This window comes from Pongo abelii, chromosome 9 (assembly GCF_028885655.2).
Source record: "Pongo abelii isolate AG06213 chromosome 9, NHGRI_mPonAbe1-v2.0_pri, whole genome shotgun sequence".
Lineage (NCBI taxonomy): Eukaryota > Metazoa > Chordata > Mammalia > Primates > Hominidae > Pongo > Pongo abelii.
Window position 1 is genome coordinate 64,369,585 of NC_071994.2, and position 25,372 is coordinate 64,394,956.

General features: G+C 44.2%; 1 protein-coding gene and 1 non-coding gene across 8 annotated transcripts in view; one reads left to right on the top strand and one right to left on the bottom strand.

Annotated features, from left to right (window-relative positions):
* TEAD1 (TEA domain transcription factor 1) overlaps nt 1-25,372 on the bottom strand; it is a 269,563-nt gene that overhangs the window by 38,536 nt on the left and 205,655 nt on the right. For all 7 annotated transcript variants that reach the window (XM_024254988.3, XM_054524634.2, XM_024254985.3 and 4 more), the window contains 4 exons: nt 24,966-25,012; nt 24,054-24,115; nt 22,876-23,000; nt 3,831-4,004 (listed from right to left, as the gene is read on the bottom strand). In XM_024254988.3, coding sequence (XP_024110756.1) covers nt 3,831-4,004; nt 22,876-23,000; nt 24,054-24,115; nt 24,966-25,012 — 408 coding nt within the window. The remainder of the gene's footprint in view (nt 1-3,830; nt 4,005-22,875; nt 23,001-24,053; nt 24,116-24,965; nt 25,013-25,372) is intronic.
* Nucleotides 945-1,116, top strand: LOC112135638 (small Cajal body-specific RNA 16). Its single transcript, XR_002916896.1, has one exon. It is a non-coding gene; the product is annotated as a small Cajal body-specific RNA 16 (non-coding RNA).

Here is a 25,372-nt window from a genome sequence, read left to right on the forward strand (position 1 = left end):
CTTAAATGCAGGTACTTTAGGTAACACATAGTATTTTTCCATAGCAAACCCCTCACATGGTCTAGCCTGACCGAGCCCAGGTTGGACGTAGCAGATATTCTGAAAACTGAATTCAGGAACAATCAAATGAACAGGTAAGAGTCAGGCTGATATTGACAGCCTAGAGACTTTAGGCCATTTGAAAAAGAGAGAAGAAAAGGACTGGGTATAGAGTCTCTGTTGTAACAAAAATAAGCACATCTGCTAAGCATATTGCTAAAAGATATTTCGAAGGGAGTGTTAAACCTACTTCAGAAACACCCACTGGAAGCACCTACTGATATCCAAGGATAGATATTCTAAATGTAATTCATTCTTACTGAGTCATTAGAGGAAGCCAGTGACATTTCAAATTGCAAACCGAATTTAAATTGCCTTCCCTCCTTTATTTTAACATAGTTATGACTGAATTTCTTTATAAAGGTTAAGTATTCCTAACAACTCTACTGAAGGAGTGATGTTTTCTATCATATTCATGGAAGTTCTCCATTTTAATTCTGCAAATCTTAATAAACAAGTATCTGATCTCAGAGTAATTGTTTCTAAATTTGCACATCTCCCAACAGCTACCATACTCTAAACATCTGCAATCTAGACTTTGTTATTTGAGGATTCGTGACTGAAGGGCCCCACCATGGAAAACATTTATTAAAATCATCCACTGGGTAAAATAAGAGCAATTTTGGAGGCAAAACCAAAAAAGACTTTCTAAGCACTCTCTATGCTACTTTATATTCAAACAATATGCTAATTATCAGAAATCTTATTTAAAAACACTACTGTTGAATTTGAAATTACTGAAAATGGTTTCTCTTCATAACATTCTATAATTCCGAATTAGCTTTTCATTCACTTGGATAAACAACCTCTTTTTACATCCTTTAAAATAGTGGCTCTCAAACTTTTTGATCACAGGACCCCTTTACACTCGTAAATAAATTATTGATGTACCAGACAGCCTGACCCTGACCTAAAGTAAATTCCCAAGAGATATCTTTCCTGGGTTTTGAATTTGCCGTAACAGGCGTGAGCATTCTAGCAGCAGTTTGGTGATCACGTATGATACTGCAAACAGGACCAAATAAATTATTGAGGACCTCAAAGACCTTTTGCTTACTATGGGTTATATCTATATTTTCTGTATTGGAAATTAAAACTGAGAAAATTTTAAAATATTAATTCATTTTAAGAAATAAGCTAATTACATGTTGATATACATCTTTTTAAAAAAATTAAACATGCCTGTATTTTTAAAAAATTAGTGAGACAGGTAGTGCTGCTTTACATTATGTGACAGACTCCTCAGATAACAGTGGTCATTTTCCTTTGATACTATATCAAAAGTCAACAAGCAGTAGTAGTTTCTTAATGGTAGGCTGGAATATGGAATCTGAAACCATATCAATGAATTTTTCCAACTCTGTTACATTAAAATCCATTGCTCTAACACAATATCAAATTACATTTGTCAATATCATGGTGGATCTCATCAGAAAAGTCTTTAAGTACTGAGAAGTTCACTAAGGCAGACACAAATTTCCCAGTATTCTAATTTTCATTTGAAAGCCCAAATTTTATCTTTGGCAACAAATAATGTCATTTGTTTTCCTTGATGTGACAGACTTACGTGTTCATTTTCAATGTGTACTCTAGGTTGTAATAAAATTCATGAAGGACTTTTTTTTTTTTTCAACTGCATGAATTTTAGCAGCAAAGCCACTGCTCTGATTCATACTAAAGCAGTTCTATCCCACTGCTCTTGTACCATCAGTGTGAATATAAGCTGAATGCAAAAGGCAAATCATGTCTTTGTATTATAACAAAAATAGTTTTGACCTCGTCAACCCATTAAAATGATACCGAGGAACTCCCTAGGGGTTCACAGGCCACATTTTGAAAGCTACTCTGTTACCATATAACTGATCTCCAACCACCATCCAAATTACTAGAAGGCAGCCACCAATTCAGAAAAGGAAAATGTGACTGTGATCGCTTTTTCAGGTTGTACATGTGTATTACTGATCCAACATCCATTAATATAAGTAGAAGGCTACATCTACTATCCAAATTTCTTTTTTTCGGAACAGAGTTTTGCTCTGTTACTCAGGCTGGAGTGCAGGGGCACAACCATAGCTCAGTGCAGCCTTGACCTCCTGGGCTCAAGCTATCCTCCCACCTCAGCCTCCTGAGTAGCTCAGACTACAGGTGTGCACCACCACGCCTGACTAATCTTGTATTTTTCGTAGACATGGTTTCGCTATTTGGCCCAGGCTGGTCTCAAGCTCCTGAGCTCATGTAATACCCCTGCCTCAGCCTCCCAAAGTGCTGGAATTACAGGCGTAAGCCACTGTGCCTGGCCTACTAACCAAATTTCAATATGAAAGCACAAAAAATGAAATCTAGTTATCATGGAAGGCTAGAAGAAATGAAACAAACTAATTTAATATGCAAATTTCCTTCCAAGGAATCTAAAACATAAATTTTTCTTTAATTCATCCATTTGTTCTCACATCTGTTGGGCTTTTTTGTGTAAGGTTCTGGCTTGGTATAGAGATACGCAGAGGCTTAGGTTGACAGATCCTGTGGTCAGGGTCCACAAGGGATTATGCAATGAGGAAACAGAGCAGAGGCATTAAAGTCACACAGATCTGATGTCAAGCTCCAGGTACCCAACCTACAAGCCTGTCTCTGGTGATCTATGAGCCTTTTTTCCTAGGTGGAGCTGAGGCAAATTCCACCTAAAACGTGGAGGATGAGATGAAATGCACGTAAAGCATTCAGCACAGCTCCTAGCACAAAGCAAGCATTCAATAAAAGGAAGCCACTATATGAATAAGGCCCCCTGAGGCAGAGCCCAGAGGAAGGGGGACACCTCCAAACAATCATGACACAGCATGGGAAGTGATTACCAAATGCAATGGGATTAAAAGAGAAATCAATGGTCTGCTCAAATGGGGAAGGTTCTATTATAGTGGAGCTATTGTCTCATGGAGGAGAAGGAGCTGGCCCAGTGGTACAGGGAGAAAGGAGCAGAAAGTCCATCTAGACAAACAGAAGGCGGAGCATAGACTGGACAGGTGGGGCAACAGGGGTTTGGCAGGACACAAGAGGAAGCTACCCTGGAACCAGGTCGCTTAGGGCCGTTAATGCCATGCTAAGGGGCACAAACATTTAAAACAGTTAAAAAAAAAATGTGTGTAAAGGCTGAGGAATCATAAACTCGCAGCGCTAGCAGGTTATCTGGTGCCCCTAATCCCTCAGCACACACACATTATACTTATGCCTGTTCTGACCCATTAGCATTCCCCCAGCCCAAGGCTGACTAGTGCCGAAGGGTGGCAAAGCTCCTCTCAGAGGCTCTGGAACATCAGCAAAGCTGCAGCAGCCAGGGAAATTTGCCCATCATTTTAAAGCACAAATGAAGTATATACTGGGCAAAGCAATTCTATTTCCTCTCTGATGCTTACAAAATCTTGAAGCATGTAACTTTATCTTCATCCCAGCTCCAGGTCCTGTACTCCAATGGAATTTAAGTGAAGTCCAAAGAGGCTGCTTGTCCCTCTTGCCCTTTGGCAGGGACAGAGAATGTCACCCAGGTGCACCATGTGGATGCATAAGGCCGGCATGAGGACAGTTCACAGGTGTGAGTCTGTGCTCCCTTGGCAATTGTGCAGAAGCACATGAAGGTGCACTCAGTAAAAATCCAAAGCCAGCTGTGCTGCACTGTGCTCACGTAAGAGATGTGACCATTCAGACAAAAACCACGGAAATCACAGCAATGTCTTACTCACCCAGAATTTTACGAGGAAGAAGGCATTTTGAGGGCCCTTTCCAAACAGTTCCTTTAAGCCACCTTTCTTTTCAGGAAATTTGTCATAAATCTGACGAATGTCCACTGATTCAAGCAATGGGTCACTGTAAGAATGGTTGGCATGCCCAATGTGCACGAAGAGGTGTTTGTTGTACTGTAAGAAACCAACAGAAACATTCCCATTACAAACTCTTTGATCAACCTGGGACTCATCCATCTTGAACTGGATAAAAAGCAGTAGTACCAAAATTCTGGAATTAGGCCTTCCAGCCTAGGATCAATGCTTTTGAAATGATGAGTATGTTTAGAAAAGCGATTATAGCTTAGAGTTGAGACAATCATTGCTTTTTACTGACAAGGGCATATATTTTCCGAAATATCTGAAAAAGGCTTTTTTGCGGATACATTAATAACAACAGCTTAAGTTACCTAGCTACCAAACCAAGAAACAATTGTATTACCCAATTTCACCTGACCCAACTGAAAATGACAATGATACTCTTTGGAGCCCAATAAGAAATCTGTGTGCAGTTAGCTCATGTCATAACCCAGAATGCACTTCTTGTCCCAACTCTCCAGGGACAGTGTAGATACAGTGGTCTGAGCAATGGTACCCACTTCCTTCTTCCAGCAGGAGTAAGAGTGCTGAGCCTCTTTGTCACCAGTCCCCTTAGTAACCAATCCAAAACTTCTGCATAAGGGCTGCTCAATATGTCACTGTCAGTGCAAAGTTAGGACTGGGGTACAGATCACAGAGAAGATCTACAAGGCCATACACGGCTGATGAAAAGGAACATAGGTCACTCATTCATGAAAAAACAAACAAAAAACTCTAACCCACGTTAAGTCATTTCACTCACAAAGTGAACCCTTTTCTTCCCCTTGCTTTGGGATAAGACATGGTAACTGGACCACAAAGGAGTGTGTCCAAACCAATGGTTCTCAACCCAGGCTACATCAGAATACCCAAGGATCATTTAAACATCACAAAGGCCTGGCCATAGTCTAGATTAAACTGGAATCCCTGAGAATGAGGCCAAACATCGTAATTTTTAAAGCTTCTTCAGTGAATTCCAATATACAGCCAAATTTGAGACCACTGGTCTAGACGTTATACTCCAGACTCTTCGGGCATGCCTCTCCCACTGAATAGGCATTAATACCAACTTAATGTGACACAGACCAAGAAACCTGGGGATGCAGAGGCTCTACGGGCCTCAGAACCAAATAGAGTTCACTGAGAAACTCCATCTGCCTTCTTTATCTAGCAGTCCAAGTCTGCTCACGTTCCAAGTTAAAACTGGCAATTCTCCAACTACTGTCCTGAGTACTAATCTATTCCACAGGAAGTCCCAAGTAACAGAAGGCTTGGGCAAAGCTGAGTATTATACATGGGTTAAGAATATACAGTCCAGCGCAGCAGCATGGCACATGTATACATATGTAACTAACCTGCACATTGCGCACATGTACCCTAAAACCTACAGTATAATAATAAATACATAAATACATACATACATACATACATTAAAATATATATATATATACAGTCCATGGAACCTAATCATTGGGGCCTGCTTTAAAAAAAAAAAAAAGATTGTGTGGGTCTAGACTCATCCTACTCAAGCACAAAACACTGCCCAAGGCAAATTAGCTATGATACTGGGCAAGTGCCTCTCAAGTCTCTAAAATGGGGACAGTGATGGCATTCACTTCACTGGATTGTTACAGGGTTTAAATGAGACACTCCACAGACTTCATCAGTGATCCTAGATCTAACAAGAATAAGCAGTCAATAAAATCTAGCTATTATTGTTTTAATAAGACTTCTCCTCTTAGAGATTCACAGTAAATATTAGCGTATTAAAAGCAGTGCCATTGACTGGGCACGGTGGCTCATGCCTTTAATATCAGCACTTTGGAAGGTCAGGGAGGGAAAATCATTTGAGCTCAAGAGTCTGAGACCAGCCTGGACAACATAGTGAGACCTCATCTCTACCAGGGAAAAAAAAAAAAATCACCAGGTGTGGTGGTGCATGCCTGTAGTTCCAGCTACTTGGGAGGCTAAGGCAGGAGGATCACTTGAGCCTGGAAGATCGAAGGTGCAATGGAGCTATGATCATGCTGCTGCACTCCAGCCTGGGCAACAGAGTAAGACCTTGTCTCTTAAAAAGGCACTTCCATAAAGAAACATTTTTAAACGTATAATCTAGAGTTTCTCAAACTCAGTTGGTCACAAAACCCTATGAAATATATCCTGAAGGAATACTGGTTTAAATCTATAACCTGCCACCCACATTTGGATCTCTGGCCACCATGCCAAAAGACAAGAGGCTGGACACTCCATCTGATGCCAGTGTTGCATATAGGGGCAGTGCAACTGGGGCCAGTATCTTTTGGAGAGGGCCAGGTCCCTCTCTTGTTCAACATCAGAGTGGTATCTTTTCCAAAGCTTCAAAAATCCTAAAAGGTATCAGGTGAGGTGAAAGAAAGAACCCTATCAAGCTCTGACATGGATGCAGCTACATGGACTAGCCACCTGGCAGGTAAGACAGAAGCTGGGAGATACTATAAAACAACAGGGTCTGCCTGAGAAGGATGAAATTATTTTTAAAAAGGTTAAAAGTAAAAGCCATTGTGTTAAGGAACTGAGATTATGGGGGTGGGAAGAGGTGAGATTATAAGGGTAGGAGGGAATATCTTTGAGCTTTTTATACATTTTTTCAAATGTTGCCACATCACTTTTTCCAATGATAAACAACAGCCCATGGAAATGTATGAGGCACAGTCATAGCTGCTAAGAAGCTTCTAGTCTTTCTAGTCTCAGTGGGCAAAAGTAAAAAAGAATAACACGGGCAAAGGTGTGGGCACAGACGCTGGTATAAAGGCAATCAGAAACACAAAGTGGAATGGGGAGTACAGGGCAAAAGGCATTGTTTCTTTATTACCTAGACAACTGGCTATGTATCCATTCATCCAACCCTGATTAACAACCTCTGCTTACAGCTAGCTCTCAGACCTCCCCAGTTCTGGAAGGCACCGTTTCTGTCCATTCTAGTGCCTTCTGCAGGGAGTGAGTTTATGGGAGGCATGAGACACAAGCCTTAGGGACCCACTGAGCTGAATCCCAGTCTCCCTTTAGGCTCCTCACTCCTAGCTGTTCTGCCTCGCTAGCTGCCCCGGACCAGGTCAGAGCTGGTGTGAAGTTGAGAAGCTGGGAAACTTGAAGTCTTTGCGCTTAACATCAAAATGTCCCTGCACTGCACTGCTGGAAATGGGAACCATGGCCCTGACATCTACAGGTCAAGAAGGTGAATGGGGATAAAATCTACCACATACCGATGGGGACCATGAAGGTACAGCTGAAAAGCAAGGTGCTGAGTGTAAAGCACGAAAGCCTTGGAGCCAGACACAAACCTGAAACCTCAGACTTCTCATATGTGCAAGGGGGATATAATACCTGTAATATTTGTAACATATGTGAATATTAAAGGAACTAATGCTCAGAAGGTGCTTGGCATAGGACCTGCCATATAAGAAATGTTTGATAGGGGCCAGGATTGGTGGCTCACACCTGTAATCCCAGCACTTGGGAGGCTGAGGAGGGTGGATCACTTGAGGTCAGGAGTTCAAGACCAGCCTGGCCAACATGGAGAAACCCCATCTCTACTAAAAATACGAAAATTAGCCGGGTGTGGTGGCACGCACCTGTAATCCCAGCTACTCGGGAGGCCGAGGCAGGAGAACTGCTTGAACCCAGGAGGCGGAGGCTGCAGTGAGCCAAGATCACACCACTGCACTCCAGCCTGAGCATCAGAGAGAGACTCCATCTCAAAAAAAAAAAAAAAAAAAGTGTTCATGTTCAATAAATTATAGCTAAGATACCATTGTTATAGTTTTTATCATGTGAGATTCACTAGATCCTGAGGTAGAAGCAAAATAACTTTCCTGCTTTTGCTATCCCTCCTGCCTAGTAAAGAAAAAAGAAACACAAATAAGCCAAGAGCTGGGAGCAAGCAGTGAAGCCAAGTGACTGTTCAAATCCCTGATCATGGCCCACTCGTAACCAGCTGCTCAGGGTGTGGGCCTCTCACCTGTGCCTGAAGGAAGGAAAAGACCTTGTGTCCACTGGGCACTGTGAGCAATGTGCTGTTTATAGATGTGATCTCAGGTAATCTTTGCCTCATGACGCTGCTGGAGGTGGATTTAATTTAAATCATTTTACAGATGAGGAAATAGAAGCTTAGAGATGAACTGACTTGCCTGAGGTCACACATCCAGGAATAGTCCTGGAGTTAATAAAACTTGAATCTGTCAACACCACAGCCCTTGCGTTTGCTGCAAACATTAATCACACTGTCCCCCAAAAGAAAATGTCTAAGCCTTTCTAACACTGTTAAACCAACGTTTTTTGAAAGTTGATTTGGGAAAGGAACAACAGCAAAAAAACTGAAGTGTTTTAAAACTTCTATGAAGTTAAATTAGAATTAGGAACAAACATGATTCACAAATGCATCAGATAGAGTCCACAAAGGTTTCTATTTTGAGGAATTTACCTCTGTGTTCAAGGCTGAAATGAACAGAGAAGGGGCAGGCTGCCTTTGCCAAAGGAAATTGGGCACTGTCTCTACAAGGCTGGTGACTTGAAAGCAGACTCTGACCATTGGCATCTGAGTGGCTTCACTGCTGCCAAGAGGTGGTGACTCTGTTTCTAAGAATACAAAGTACTACAGAAGGTGCCCTGGAGACCACAGCATTGAAACAAACAGACCACCCTCTCCCCTTCATTCAACCTGGGTAGGTCAGGAATTCCTCTGTCCCCAAATTCAGAAGGCTGAAAGGAAGAAATCTATATGTTGGGTTCAAGTTTTAATGAAATTAATTCTAAAAACCCTTTGGTAAGGCTCTATTTCCAGTCTTGCCAGTTCTCCTTATAAGGGAAGTGGGCCAAAGTGGATTATTTATTTGCTTCTCTCCTTCCCAAATAAATCTCATTTCTTCTCCAGCAGTGGTGGTTTCCCCAAAAGTGAAGGTGGCATATAAAACAAAAAAAGGGCAATTCTATTCTATGGGGCACAAAACAAATACTCATAAAAGAAAACTGGCATTTGGGAAAGAAAACTGGCATTTGGGAGCAAGATATGAGCAGAAAAAGGGCAAATGTCAATGAATCACATATGCAAGGCCCAAGACTAGATTTCCTCAATATCCAAAACAGAGGCTAATTTTTACTTCTCCAAAAGAGTCCTCTAGGCACTCAGTAGAGGCACAACTGATTATCAACATCTCAAGGTCAACGATGGAAAAGGTACTCACTCTGCCTGTTTCTTTTACACATTTTAATAGAATGAACCAGCACACCTATCATCCATCATACATGCCAAGCACTGTGCTAGGCACCAGGAATCCATGAGCTAACAACAAAGTGCTCATCTTCATAGAACCTACAGAGTGACTGTAGAGAGCAAGCTTATTGCCTCTATATTTAGAATTGTATCTTTCCCAAATAAATATATGTTTTCATAAATTCCTACAAAGAAGATGGGGATAATAAAGACAGTCAACACCACTTCTACATATCACATGACCTAAATTAGCGTTTACCTGCTCTTTTTATAAGAATGACCTTATTCTCCAGCATTAAACATATAGTATTGTTCATTAGCAAGGAGAAAACATGTGGAAATCACCTAGAAAACATAAATAAAGTTTCACAAGTCCAAGGCAAAAACCACAATGAACACCAAGTTATCCATTACACATGAAAGTAGAATACTCTTTCAGATATTTAAGGTATCAGAAAACTGACCTTCCTTGCAACTTGTTCCCAGGGAGCTATAGGAGGCTATGTTCCTACAAAATGATGGAATAAATTTTAAAAAGAGATAGGGCCTAACATAGAAGAAAGGTAAAGAAACCAGCCAGGTCAGCAACCAGTCCAGAGTGGATCCGTGGAGCTGAGGACTCCTGGCAGGATGTCACCAAGAGAACAGACCTGATTTATATCTCACCATCTGGAGAAGAGTATGAGTTCTCCTAGCAACTTTGAGGATGAATTGGTGTAGCTATGTAAAACTGAACAATTTTTTAAAAAGACAACCATACACCCCAGAAAAAAAACGTTTTACAATTAAGGAAATGGCTCCAATATATAACATTAACCATGCTGTATGCAAAATTTATATGGGTTTGTAAAATTAACTGAATGCTAATTTTTTTTTATTGTGATATAAGCACATAGGGGGACTGAAAGGAAGACGGAGGGGGGCATATACTAAATTTAGAGAACTAAATCATAGTCTTCTATGTTAAGAAGTCAATAGATGATGCCTAAAATAGAATGAGATATACAGTATAAGCATGTTATTTAGAAATGTGGAGGTAAATATATTAATACAAAGAAATGGCTGAAAAGGCTGCAAGCAGCGGTCCCCAAAAAGTAGAACTGGGAGGTGAGGAGTCATGAAGGAGCAGAATACTGCTTTTCCTACGGGCCATGTGCTTCAATCTGGCTTATACAATTATTTTATTAAATAAACCACCAATCAAAAACTATCTTGAAAGATTATGGAGTTTTTCTGAGGAAGGGAAAGAACCACAAAAGGAAGCAAAAAACATTACTTCAGGATGTTTATTCTGTGTTAGCCACAAGTTCCTTGGGCTTTATAGGAGCTCAGGTCAGACTGCAAAGCTTTCCTACAGCTCAAACGCTCAGGACAGCTGGACAGGAACTGGGATGCTTGTCTGCAGATAGGGTTCACCAAAAAGACAGATGCTGCACCAGTAAAACCCTACCTGGATCAAGGATGCCACGCAGTACCTGATGCCATCTTAATATGTGGATTTCTATTTTGACTTGGAGAAATGTCCATTTTCTCTTTGTATTGCTATAATCCCTCCAGTTATTCTTCATAGCAGTTGCAAATAATAATAAAGGTGAATGCAACCCTCAAAAGTCAACCATTCACTTGCAAAGGGCTTCTGAGATACCCGGGGGGTTTAATAAAGGACTTTCATCTTCCTTCAAAGCTGCTCTACGAGGTCACTTTGTTTCCTGGTCCCTGCTGTTGTTTGCTGCTTAGGGAGCCTGCAGTGAGGAGTGATGAACACCTGGACTGTGGTGTCAGGTGGGATCTGGGTTTGAATCCGAGCAGTGGCACCACTTCCTAACTGAGTCATCCAGGGCAAGTGATTATATAGCCCTCTCTCTCTGCTGCAGTTTCCACATCCATAGTGGAAATATGTATACTTAGTAGAATTATAATGTAGGAATAATAATAGTACCTACTGTACTGGAGTATCAAGAATATTAAATGAGATAATGCAAGGAAAACACATAACACTGTACATAGCACGTAATTTGCTGTTGTTATTACTTTCCAGAAGAATCATGATGTTTCTTTACTTTGGACAAAATAATGTGAAATCAATACTGTCCCTCTGATAACAAAAACCTGGACACACTAAAACTTAAAGCAGAAATGAAGAGAGGGAAAGTTTCAGACTCATTAAGGCGATTCTGTTCTCATGTTATCATCGGTGCTAGGGCAGTGGCAGTGTGGGGAAGCCTTGTGGGGTCTGGTCTCCGCATTTCCCTCAGGCACACAGTACCCTCTCCAGATACCTGCTTCCTACCTTCCTCTAAGGCATGCAAAGTCTGTTCCCAAAAGTGGGGTGAGGACAGCCTAGGAGGTTGTCCATCACTGTAGATGAAACAAACCACAACAGTACAACTTCCAACAGTGGTCACTGGGGCTTTTTTCTCTTTTTTTAAAAGGACTGCCAATACATTCTATATGTATTGAATCTAGATGTATTGAACTGATGAAGGCAGTTCAATCTTTCTGGAAAAGGAAGAAAAAGCCCTACAAATCTGCTAGTCCTCAGCATCTGCCGAGGTGCCCTCAGACACACCGGGTCTTGCACTGCACCGTCCAACCTGAAGATGGCAGTCTTTTCCTAAATTTGTTCCAAAAATTCTAAGTATTTGAAGAACGTAGTGAAACCCTGAAAAATGACTGCTGTCAAATAATACCAAGAAAAAATTATAATCCACTTAGGAATTTAAAGAAATCAAGACAAATAACTCATGTCAAGGGATGCTAATGTACAAGCTGGAACAGAACAAGGACAAATCGCCTACATTTACTTCTTGTCACGGTCCTGCCTGGAATGTCTGTCCACCTACCCCCAGGGCAGGCTGGGCAGCCTGTGGTGGCCCCTGGGGGGACAGGGAACGACTGCAGAGCCAAGCCAAGAAAGGTTCCCGCACATTCAGCCCAGGAGCTTGCCTGTGCTCACGGTTCCTGCCAAGGAGAAAGTGAATCTGAAGTGAGTTCTCTCCTCAGCTCACTGTTCAGGGCACCAGCCCTGTTCTGGCCACTTGGCCCTGATATGCCACTTCATCCCATGCTCCTCACTCTTCCCAGAGAGAAACATCATTGGAAACAAGGAGCAAGTGAATCCCTCCTTCCAGGATCTCACACCGAGATGCATCCTTCCCACCTCCCACTCCCAGCACCATCTCCACAGAGGGGCTGCTGCTTCCTCAGACAGGAGTGTGTCTTCCCCACAGAAGCACAGGTGAAAGGCCCACCAACTGAGTGAGCAACCAGGAAGGTGCGTGGGGTGCGGACCTGCCAAAGAAAGCAGAGGGGGCCTGACTGGGGCCTCTCTGAAATGCCTACAGAACCTGGATTTCCAGACGCTTTCAGTGGCCTCCTTCCCAAAGGGTAATGAAGAAAGAGTGGAAGTGGCCAGAGCATCTCAGAAACACTGAGTACAAAACATCAGCAGACAGGCTGCTGCCACAAGAGGGTGTGCCCTGGGCCTGGAGGGGCTCGCAGGTGGCTCGGCAAGGGCTCAGGATTGTGAGGGGCATGGGGGTGCTCCACACTGAGCCATCATCTCCTTCCCCGGGAGACACTCCATCTCCTATGTCCTACTGGAAGACCAGGCTTGGAAAAACATGAGAAAAACCTGAGAGACATTCAAGGACTGAGCACAGCCAACCGTCAGATCAGCTGCAGCCTTCCTCCCCAAACCTGGAAGGCCAAATGTACTTCCCGACCACTTATTCCAAAGCATGAGATGGGAACATTAATGACACCTGGGTTAGAATATCTAGGCTCTGCTATTTTTGAGCTGAGTGGCTTAAGGCAAGTTGCTTAACCTTTCTGGGCTTGGCTTCCTCATCTGAGCAGTGATGAACCCTAGCCTGTCTACAAGGTCAAATGAAACAGTCAATGTGAAAATTCCGCCCAGGCCACACAGAGCCGCACAGATGCTGGTGACCTGGCTTACTGGCATGAGATCACTTCCAAGCCCTGAATTACAGGAGAGGAGCCTCTTTTCTGAAGGACCAGGAACCAGATTTGTTCAAACAGCCATTCTCCACCCCAAGATGGAGCAACTGCCTCAGCAGCCACTATAAAACCAGGAAGCTTCTCCAGAGACACCGGTGCCCTTCTCTGTCCTGCCCAGGATAAAGGCAAGAACCCTCCTGGCAATCGGGAATTAAAACCTTACTGCTGCTGCTTCTTTTTAATTTTTATTTTTTTTTTTTTTGAGACACAGTCTCCTCTGTTGCCTAGGCTGGAGTGCAATGGCGCGATCTCAGCTCACTGCAACCTTGGCTTCCCAGGTTCAAGCGAATCTCCTGCCTCAGCCTCCCGAGTAGCTGGGATTACAGGCACCCACCATCATGCCCAGCTAATCTTTGTATTTTTGTAGAAGTGGGGGATTCACCATGTTGGCCAGGCTGGTCTTGAATGCCTGACCTCAGGTGACCCACACGCCTTGGCCTCCCAAAGTGCTGGGTTTACAGGCATGAACCACCGCACCCGGCCGAAACCTTGCTTCTTATCTTGTGTCTCCAACCTAATCCCCATGCACAGCCATCCCCCTCTTCTTTCTTCCACAGGCCTCATCAATGTCATATTTCCTTAGAGGTGTCCTGGTCACATTTTCCAAACCAAGACAGGAGCTGTGTTCTGACAACGGAATTTTAGTTGATCTGTAAATTTAGGCCATTGAAAGAAGTATAAAAATGTGAAATTAAATCATCCTTGGGCCCACGTTTGATCAACTGCCTTTACGAAAAAGAATCATGTTATCTGCAGGATATATTTACAGACCTTCCATGCGGGCTCAACCACAGGCCTGCCAGTCCCCCAGAGGGGAGACCTTGGGCTCCCTCTGACTATGAAGACTGCTAACTCCCACATCCATGTCCAGGAGGTCCAGCCCCTTGGAATAAAGATAAGGGCCAGGACACCAGGCAGCAAAACTCCCTTCCTTCTGGCTGAGGGGGCTGCCATCACCAAGCCCAGGTGACCCTTCAGGAACTCTCTCCTCCTCCTGGAGCCCAAATCAAATGTCCATCTGTGAATGGAGAACAATCCCTGCCCTTCCCATTTTCCCAGATAATGGGGTAAGTGTTATTTTCTCATACACTGAAATTCAGACAAAGTTCAAATAGTCAACCCCGCCATCTATTAGCCAGGTCCCAGATGAAGTTACTTATAAACTCTCTGAGCTTTCCTGTCTCCAATACGTATTTCAACAAGCTTATTTTGAGAATCAAAGGCAAAAGCATTATCACCAAGTCAGTTCTTAGCAATCCTGCTTCCTCCTCTGTTCCAGGACTCTTCAAATTTTATCAGCATCCTTGGTCTCAAAAATCCAGTCATTACCATTTATCCTCCTCTTCTCACAGCTCATTAATCCACAAGGCTTTTTAATTTTATCTCCATAACATCTCTCCCCTCTGCCATTTCCTCAGCCACGGCCCCTGCCCTGGTTTGGTCCTCATCAGCCACCGGCTGGCCAACAGTATAGTTTCCTCCAGCCCCTGCTCTCACCTGATGCAGCCATCGTTTTCCTGAAGCACAAATCAGATCACATCCTCTCTTTAAAAAGCAGGGTGGGGTGGGAGAATACATATATTCATATTAAATTGTATATGCATTAAAATCACTACAAAGCCTCATAAGAGAAAAGTAACAGTGGCTACCTACTTAAGGGTAGGATAGGAATGAGAGGGAAGGAACGTCTCCCTTCCATTCTCTTATGCTTGCAGATTTTTTGACCACATAAATTTACTACCTTTATGAAAAGTTTAATTGATTTTAAAAATTAATTGAGGCCGTGCATGGAGGTTCACATCTGTAATTCCAGCACTTTGGGAGGCTGAGGCAGGCAAATCACTTGAGGTCAGGAGTTTGAGACCAGCCTGGCCAACATGACAAAACCTTGTATCTACTGAAAATACAAAAATTAGCCAGGCATGATGATGCATGCTTGTAATCCCAGCTATGTGGGAGGCTGAGGCAGCAGAATTGCTTGAATCCGGGAGGTGGAGGTTGCAATGAGCCAAGGTTGTGCCACTGCACTCCAGCCTGGGCGACAGAGCAAAACTCCATCTCAAAAGTAGTTGAAAAATATTCTGACTCCTGTTAGAATTTCAGTAGAGTCCAAAGTATCTAGTGAGCACATTCTCACAAGCTTGATCTCTGTCCAGAGCTCTGGCTCAATTTCCTTTCACATTACTGTAAGACATTCAGGTTCAGAAGCATTTGTGGAGTGCTCAGCATGTTCAGGGATATTACTAAATGTAGTCATCACAGTGAGCGTGGCAGCGATCCTGTTATGTCCACTTAAGACAGACTGGAAACTGAGGCTGAGCTGAGGTAATTTGGCCCAAATCTCAAACAGCTGCTAAGAATTCTAATATCAGTCACCTCTTTGCTGCCACTAAAGCATGATGAAAGATAGGCTCTAAAGCAGCGGTCCCCTTTTTGGCACCAGAGACTGGTTTTGTGGAAGACAATTTTCCATGGGTTGGAATAGGAACTCAGAGGAAACCCAGAGTAACCATCTACCCAATGTGGAAGGCCCTCAGAGGTCTGGTCTTACTTGGGGAGCTCCTACTTTGCAGGCAGCTGTTTTTAACTTTTGAACTTTGTCTTTATTTCTTCAAAAGTACAGTGACATGGTTAAGATACAGAGTGGTGGTAAACTTTGGCACAGTCACCATTCTTGGAGGTAGAGCTTGAAAACTTTATTTAATGTTTCTGAGCCACAGTTCCTTTATGTACAGACTGGACATAATGCTCAGCATACTAAGACAGAGCTCATAAGTGCTGGTGATGATCATTATTGACATAATATATAAATAAGTTGCTTGGCTGGGCACGGTGGCTCACACCTGTAATCCCAGCACTTTGGGAGGCCGAGGTGGGTGGATCGCTTGAGCCCAGGAGTTCAAGACCAGCTTGGGCAACATAGTAAAACCCCATCTCTACTAAAAATACAGAAATCAGCTGGGTGTGGTGGTGCATGCCTGTAGTCCCAGCAACTTGGGAGGCTGAGATGGGACAATCCCTCGAGCCTGGGAGGTCGAGGCAGCAGTCAGCTGTAATTGTGCCACTACATTCCAGCCTGGGCAATGCAGTGAGACCCTGTCTCAATTAAAAAAATAAAAATAAATGAGTTTCATATGTTGAGCAAACATGTGCCTTCCCTGATCGGGTTTGTTCCTCTACTGTATCATGGAACTTCTCTTCTGCAAGGCAGTGAGTGCTTCCTCAAAATCTAAAGAGAACAATCTCTTTGCCTCTTTCTCCACCCCCAACTCTTCCCTCCTCTGGTTGTGTAACTCCTGCCTAAGTAAATCCTTTCTGTGCTCTCCTCCTGGCTCCTGCTCACTATGGCATCCAGACCACAACAGGCATGAGACACACAGCCTGGTGCCCGGGCAGTCTGAGCAGGCAGGGGTTTGCCAGCTGCTGCCCTGTCGGGGGCTGGAGGAACCCGCCGTGCCCCAGAATTGAGGTGGCAGAATCACTCCAGGCTTTATCAGGAAAACCACTCCCTGTGTACTTTCAGGATTCAGTTGACAGCTCAGCCAGGCCGGGTTTTCATCTGCCTAACTTGGCCTCCAGAAACTGGACCCTGATTTCAGGGAGGCCCCTTTTAAATAGCCCACCCTGGGTGGAGGATATCACACTTCACACTTGAGATCCTTTGATATGCAACACTGAAATCATGTAGAAAGTGTATTTCCAACTAAAATAGTCTTTGTTTTTTACACTCTTCCTTCCTTTCTTCACCCTCTGCTGTTTTTCTCTTAGCTTCCAGTAGAGCCAAAGGTAACAGAGGGACTGACTCGCTGGTTCTTCTCCAACATAAACCACCACCAACTTGGGGAAGCTGCCGTCTGGTTTACACATGACACGAAACCAGCAGGGGGCGATCATCCCCCTAATTATTCTCCCATTAGCTCCTTATGGCCCTGGGCTACAAAAACAGACTACTCATCAGATACAAATGGACCATACAGCCTTTTGGTCACAATCTCAGGATGTGGAGTCAACAGACCTGGATCTGAATCCTACTTCCCATGTCAGTTGGCTGTCTAACACTGGGCAAGCTACTTCATAAGGATTACATAAGATAATGCACAGTGTTGGCATACAGAAAATATTTAGTAAATGTTGGCCATCACTATTGCTAGGAGTGGTGGGGTTGTGAGGAAGTCTTCAGTGTTGGCAAGGATGACATATGTGGTGAGCCAACGAGTAAATTTCAGAAAATGCTGGTTCTAAGGCCACTTCAGACTAAGGAGGAGACAAACTAAGGTTCTTCTCTTGGCTTTGCTGGTACCAAAGTATGCAACCATGTCTTTTTTTCAGATGGAGTTTCAGTCTTGTCACCCAGGCTGGAGTGCAGTGGCGCGATCTCAGCTCACCGCAACCTCCGCCTTTTGGGTTCAAGCGATTCTCCTGCCTCAGTCTCCCGAGTAGCTGGGATTATAGGTACCCTCCACCATGCCCAGCTAATTTTTGTATTTTTAGTAGAGATAGGGTTTCACCATGTTAGCCAGGCTGGTCTTAAACTTCTGGCCTCAAGTGACCCACCCGCCCTGGCCTCCCAAAGTGCTGGGATTACAGGCGTGAGCCATCGCACCCAGCCAGCAATCATGTCTTATCTTAAGAGATGCTACAGGCAGGCTCGGGTGCAAAGCTGGCTACTGTAAGACAGCATCTCTCCAAGCCTCTTCTGTAGAAAGGAATAGAATAATCTACCTCACAGAGCTCAACAAAGATGAAAGAAGTCACTAATGACAAATAGCATGGAACCTGGCTACATAATTTCTTTTTTTGCCAGCACTACCTATAAGTTCTCTTCTCTACTAAAAATATTTTATAACCCCTTGGGTCTAATGAGCCTAAGCCGTTACAAAAAAGTAGGGGGAAACATATATACATGTCTGTAATAAACATCTAGAGAATCCAAATGCAAAGTTTAACTTATTTAGGGCCCTTTAATTATTGGTCACTTTGTTCGCTTATCAAATTAATGTGGTTAATGCTGGATGTTAAATTTTAAGTACTGTATGCCCAAATTTGTTAAAATCTATCAGCTGAGTTTATTTTAGATAGCCTTAATGTTTCTGTTGTTGGAACAAAAATATAGCAAAATTAAAGTCTGAGAAGTCACAAAAACTCTAAGAGCCAAAGAAACTATCTACATGATACAAATTTTTCAGTGTAACCTTAGCCCTGAAGTACCATTATACCTTGATTGTAATAGCACCTTGTGTTTGTCCAATAAAGCACACAGTATATAACTTGAGAGGCTGGTACTTAAGATACTGTCAAATGCTTTAAATAATTTTATTAATTCTCCATCATTTCAACTGGTCAGCCACCGCTTTTTCCCTCTAGCACAAAAACCAACCTTCAGGCCCTCACATGTCCACTAAAATCAAATATAGATCCTATTAACAATCTGCGGCCGGGCACGGTGGTTCACACCTGTAATCCCAGCACTTTGCGACGCCGAGGCGGGCAGATCACGAGGTCAGGAGATGGAGACCATCTTGGCTAACACGGTGAAACCCCATCTCACTAAAAATACAAAAAATTAGCTGGGCGTGGTGGTGGGCACCTGTAGTCCCAGCTACTTGGGAGGCTGAGGCAGGAGAATGGCGTGAACCTGGGAGGCGGAGCTTGCAGTGAGCTGAGATCGCACCACCGCACTCCAGCCTGGGCCACAGAGCAAAGACTCTGTGTCTCAAAAAAAAAAAAAAAAATCTGCCACATTCATTTGCATATATTAAATCATTTGTGTTCAACTGAAGAATGAGTGTTTGTAACATAGGAATATCAGAAGCGACACCAACAATAGTGACTGAGGTTAGGCAAAATAATTTCACAGCAGTGACAGAGCTCTGGTTGGTAATGTCTAATGCACATCACTTAGTATCATAATACAAGCCAGAAACATCAACATATCTATTAGGGGGTATTATTATTTTCTGAAATTATATACTTTAAATCCAAAAAGCAAGTAACTTTCAATTGTGAAGAAGGTTGCGGCATGGCAGTGCATAACTGTAGTCCCAGCTACTCGGGAGCCTGAGGCATGAGGATCACTTCAGCCCAGGAGTTTGAGGCCAGCCTGGGCAACACAGTAAGACCCCATCTCAAAAAAAAAATTAGTTGTGACAAAGGACCATTATTCCACATAAGCAGTTAGCATCCCCTGACATACTGGGTATTTATGTGCTTGGGTAGTTCTTGTGTTCTCCACCCAAGTGTGGGCTCCATGAGAAAAAGAACTTTGTTTTGTTCACTGCTGAATTTCTAACACCTGAAACAGTGGCTGGCATGCAGTAGGTGCTCAAAAAATACTTGTTAAATAAATTCTCATTTCTCCCAATCCCCAATTCACATCCCCTAAAATATAACTATCTTTCTCAAAGGGCCCAAGGATGTTACACCAGGCCTTCCTTTCATTCCAGGGCCTTTTAAGTCATGTGTTGGAGTCTATGTAAGTCAAGCTTTTTCATTCAACAACAGCAGGCCAGATCCAGTTTACGCGTTCAGATTATTATATGTATCCTGAATGTACCTGAAACACTTATCTCTGGCCTCTACTCTAGCAACTTAGTGGGCTTTGACTTTCCTAAAACAGTCACTGATTTAATATACTGCCACATACACTTCAGCTTCATCACCTCTGGAATATTCTGCTCCCTTATTCTCTCCCTGTCCAATCCTCCATGTTTCAGCTTAAGGGCTACTTCCTCAAGGAAGCTTGCCCTGTTTCCTGTTACTCACAGCGTTCAGTATCCTTCCTTCCTAGAAGTCACAGCACTTTGCAATGATCTCTCAGATAATCATCTGTTTCGTGTCTGTCTCCCCTGTTAGGCATTTTACTCCCTAGGGTCTGAGGCTGTGGCCATCTGGGTAGCGATGAGCCCCTCTCCTGTGCAGCTTCTTGCACATGCAGGTGCACATGAATGTTTGCAGAATGGTCTGAATGATTCGAAATGTTTAGCCCAACAAATACTAACAACAAAAAGAGGCAATCGAGCCTTCTGGGACCTAAGAGGTCCATAATTGGAGAGCACAGTTAACAATGAGGGAGCTACACATTATTTTAATTTCCTTTAAAAAAAGAGAATTTTTATAAATGCTTCCATAGTATTTTAACCAGGGAAGCAAAAATCATGTGAGGACTTTTGCCTCCCAGTGTCTTGGAGTTGTTTCCTAAAAAAACAGTCATATGCAAAGAGAAATTTGCTTACACAGGAGATATTCAGACTGAAAAGACAATTCAAGCCCGGGCGCGGTGGCTCACACCTGTAATCCCAGCACTTCGGGAGGCCGAGGTGGGCGGATCACGAGGTCAGGAGATCGAGACCACCCTGGTAACACGGTGAAACCCCGTCTCTACTAAAAATACAAAAAAAATTAGCCAGGCGTAGTGGCGGGTGCCTGTAGTCCCAGCTACTTGGGAGGCTGAGGCAGGAGAACGGTGTGAACCCAGGAGGCGGAGCTTGCAGTGAGTGGACATCACACCACTGCACTCCAGCCTGGGTGACAGAGCCAGACTCTGTCTCAAAAAAAAAAAAAAAGGACAATTCAAGAGACCCTCAAAACTGGGAGGTGATCTTTTACGATAGTGAAAAGGATACAATGAAATACAAGATTTGGGCTCCTGGTTCCTTCTGTTTAATCTTAAGTCATTTAGTATGTCTGGGCCTCAGTTTCTTTATCTGTAAAATGGGGAAAACAGAACCTATCATGGGGAAAACAGAACCTATCTGATGGGGCACTGTAAGGACAGAATGAAATACTCAACCACAAAGTACTCTGTAAACAACAAAGTGTCATGGAAACACCAGTTACAAGAGGCAGAAGCAGCATCTGGGCCAAAGCCCAGCCTTCAACCAAAGAACTATGTATGCTTCCCAGAAAGAACCAGCAGCACAGAGTCACGCAGGGCATCTTTCAGTTTGTCTTAATGCCTTCCACCTAGATGGATTTAACCCTCACCATCACTCTTCCTGTTAGCCACTCAGCTGCTTGGAAGGAGTCATCCAGTTGGCCTTTTCTTCTCTTTCCTGGTCTCAATAGCCCCATTTTCTTGTACCTGTCCTGATGGGCCCAATTTACATTCCTTCCCTCATTTTTCCCCCTAATTTGGAAACAGCTCTATTTTTCCACCAGCTCCCAAAGTTCATGATTTGTGGACAAAGACATCAGTGGGCCACATGTGGGTTCTCCACTCTGGTGATGGCTGGTCAAGCCCCTCTGCCCCATGGGAGGACTTCCCTCAAGCTGAAATGCAAACACTCCCATGAGAGGTCACCTCCAATTGTTCAGCATCTCGGTTATCTACCACAGGCTCTTAACTCATTCCTGACACTTTCTCCCGATAATAGAAATGACATTAAGGCAGGCAACACACAGACAGCATGGGACTTAGGAGATGGGAAGGATGGGGTGAGATAGAGAATGTGGCGAGAGTTGGTGAGGATCTCAGAGACAGACTAAGGATTCCTTCAGTTTTTGCCTTGGGCTTACCCACACACAGATGCAACGCTCATACTCACAGCCAAGGAGTGGGTGTGAAGAAAGGGTACGGGGCTTGTTGGGTGGGAAAGAAGGGAGGATCACACATGTATGGGAAATGCCTGGCTGAGAAACAATGGGATGATGGGTACAAGATGGGGATGGGGGAGGTAGGAAAGAAAAAAGTGACAAATAGAGTCCAGATGCCAATGTTACTGGTATTTATGATATTATAATGCATTGCACTCTATGGCAAACTGTTCAAGTGCTGTTTTGTTACTTTTTTTTTTTTTGAGATGGAGTGTTGCTCGGTCGCCAGGCTGGAGTGCAGTGGCACGATCTTGGCTCACCGCAACCTCCGCCTCCTGGGTTCAACCAATTATCCTGCCTCAGCCTCCTGAGTAGCTGGGACTACATGCGAGTGGCCATGTATTTTTAGTAAAGACGGGGTTTCACCATGTTGGCCAAGATGGTCTTGATCTCCTGACCTCGTGAGCCACCTGCCTCGGCCTCCCAAAGTGCTGGGATTACAGGTGTGAGCCACCATGCCTGGCCACTTCTTCTTAAGAAGTTGTTCTTAAGAAGAGAACAACTTGCTATCTTGAGAAAACAGAGTTGGAAAGAGAGTATGGAATAACAGCTAAATGTTTAAGCTTTAGAGTTTCAGGACCTGAGCTTGAATCTCTTATCTATCAGAGATTAACTGTGTGACTCTGGGAAAGATACTTATGCTCTCTGTTTCCTCATTTGTCAGTTAGTACCTAGCTTCCTAGGGTGTTTATGAGGATGAATTGTGATCATATATCTAAATAACTCTGCATGGGACCAGGCATATGGCAAGGCTCAATAAATGTTACTTCTTGTTCAATTTTACAAAACATAAGAGCTTGTAAATGTCCCTCTCTCTGACTCAAGTATTCCCTACAGCATCTTGGGGTCCAGGACAGTAATACACCTCCTGCTCTGCTGTTTTCTACAAATCTGCCAACAGGAATCCCTTTTTACTTAATCAAAAGGCTATTCTTTCCTAGGCCCGTTTTCACACGGGATATTTGTCAGGCATGGGGTGGGGTAAAGGAGGAAAGAAAGAAGCAAGGAGGTAAACAGTAAAGGGAAAGAAATCCTGGATTCAAGACACACCTCTCTGGGCACACTCACCGAGTCTGGGTCTCGCTGCTGCTCGAGAAAAGCTGAAAATTCCACCAGGCGAAGCTTGGTTGTGCCAATGGAGCGACCTTGCCAGGCAGGGACTGAGGGAGCTGGGGCCGATGCAGGCTCAAACCCTGAAAGAGCAATTGTCACCTTTGATGCTGGTCACTCACCTCCCCTTGGGCCTCAGGCAAATACTGGAACAGGGCTCTACAGATGACCCAGAAGGAAATGCCAATAGCCCCTCTCCACCAGATCTGGCCAGGATAACTCAGACGACAGATGCTGGCTGAGGACCCCAGTGATGGTGAACAAATAAGCACAAAGCATGTGTTCCTCATTAAGCCAACTTCAACTAAGGTTAAGGGCTGCAGTATGAGGACATCTAATCCTGCACCAAGGGGTCTACTTGGGAACCAAGCCAAGAATGACAGGACAGTGAGAAGTGAATGCTTCCAAAGACTTCCTGTGAAACCCGAACATGCCATGCACTTCTTGTGTTTGCCCATCTTCCTTAAGACTGTGGTCACTAGCACTATAGAATATTCTCTCTGAATGCTCCGTAGTACTCAGGCACAGGGCAATATGTGAAAGCATTTTCAGTTTGGGGAATCCATAAGGGAGAGCAGTGACTTTTATACTGTACACCTCAAGTAGTGCAAAGGAGTAATTCTACACACACACGTGGGGATGGGGGATGCACTTTGTGGGGAAGGAGACAGGTAGGCTGGACAGATTCATGTTTTCCACTTTGAGCTTCCATGTACTCTCTTCTTTAAAGAAAGGTAGCAGGACCGAAATCTACTTATCTAAGAAAGGGTAAATGAAACCCTATCTGGCCTCGAGACTTAGACTGCCTAATTTGGCCAGTTTATATTGAGGAAGATGCTGCAGCAACTTCGCCTTCTGAGGATAATCCAGCATCTTCAGTGAAAGTGAGGAGGCTTCCTGTTTCTTAAACAAACCATCTGAAAAGCTCTTGGGAGATGACTGAAGGGAATCGGGACCTGGCAGGGGTCACCCCTGTGGCCCTCCTGAGCTCCAGGCTACCCAAGGATCCTGCAAGTCAGGGGCAATGTGCGGCTGTGGCAAAGTTGAGCATCTTTTGACTCTGGGAACAAAGTGCCAGACCCAGCTGTCAGCTGTGTGGGAATGTGCTCCCAAAAAGGAGTTTTAGGGATACTCACCTGGAATGGGGGCTGTGACTGCTGGCTGGATGGGGTAGGCCTGCTGCACAAAAGGCTTGACGCTAGGAACAGAGAGATGGCAGACAGAGTTAGAGATCGCATCTGCAGCAGGGGGCTATTACCCAAGCCCCACCATGACCTCCCAGTGGGAGGTCCTTCACCGCTGTGGTCCCTGCCTGCAGGTGGTAGCACACCCCAGGCAGAGGCAGTTGTTCCATAAACTGAGAGGGACCAGCAGCCAGCCAGGTAGGGATCAAACCACCAAGCCTCATTCCAGTTCAATGGGATGTGATGGAAAGGCAGCCTGAATTCCTTGTGCTGTGACATCTGCTTTTGAACCTCTGAGGTCAAGCAGTCACCACTTCTAGGCAAAGTGTGGGACATGCTTCAGGCTCTCCTTCTCTAGGCCAAACAGTGCAAGTTTTTTTTTTACAGCATATAGGCAGGATTTCCTTTCTTTTATCCTGAAATAGCCCTTATTTTCCAGTTTACTGATCTTTCTTCTCTTGCCCCCAAGGCATCAGTAGGATTTGTCTACTAGCCACCCTACTACAGGGCTGGCCAGAATGAAATGGGCTAGAGGATCACCCGTGCCGCCCTTTCTCAGGCAAGGAAGACCACAGCTCAGCCTTCAATACCATGAAGGAAGAGGGGTCCACTTCTTGCTTCCAGCTGGATGACTGCTAATACTTAAGGTGGGAGTGAGGTGCTTCCACCTCTCCCAGATCCAAAAAGCCAGTCTCTTTCCTGCCAGGGGCCTCAGTAGACAATAAGAATGGGATGCCTTCTGGGACCTCAGTGTAATGCTCCTTTCTCCTCCAGGCCCTGAGACAGTATGGTCCAGGAAGAGCTCTCCCCAGGTGGGCTGGGACCAGCCCCTAGTTGTCAGTGCCCACCCCTCCTCAGACTTACTCTTGTGAGGATCCTGGCTGCCCTGTTTGAATCATTCCCGGCCAGAACTGGAAGGCAAAATGCAAAGGCCTCAGAATTACGAGTTTACTTCAAAGCACAGTTTAGGATGCCTACGCATTGCAACCCCTGCTAAAAGACAGCAGGTTCGATCACCCAACAGAATCGCTTTCCCAGAGTGCAAATGCAGTCACCACTTGCACGAGACCACAACCTATATCCTTGGACTGGCAACCCAGAGCTCCCCTTAGCGCCTCCTTCCTGAAAATGCCCCCAAGGGCAGACGCAGGCAGCAGCTCCTGTTTTCCTTACACCTAAGCAAAGATCTGGGCGTGCTGCAGGGGGCTCACCAATATTTTAACTGACTGATTTATCCATGCACCCTCCCTTCATTCTGAAACATTCCCTGC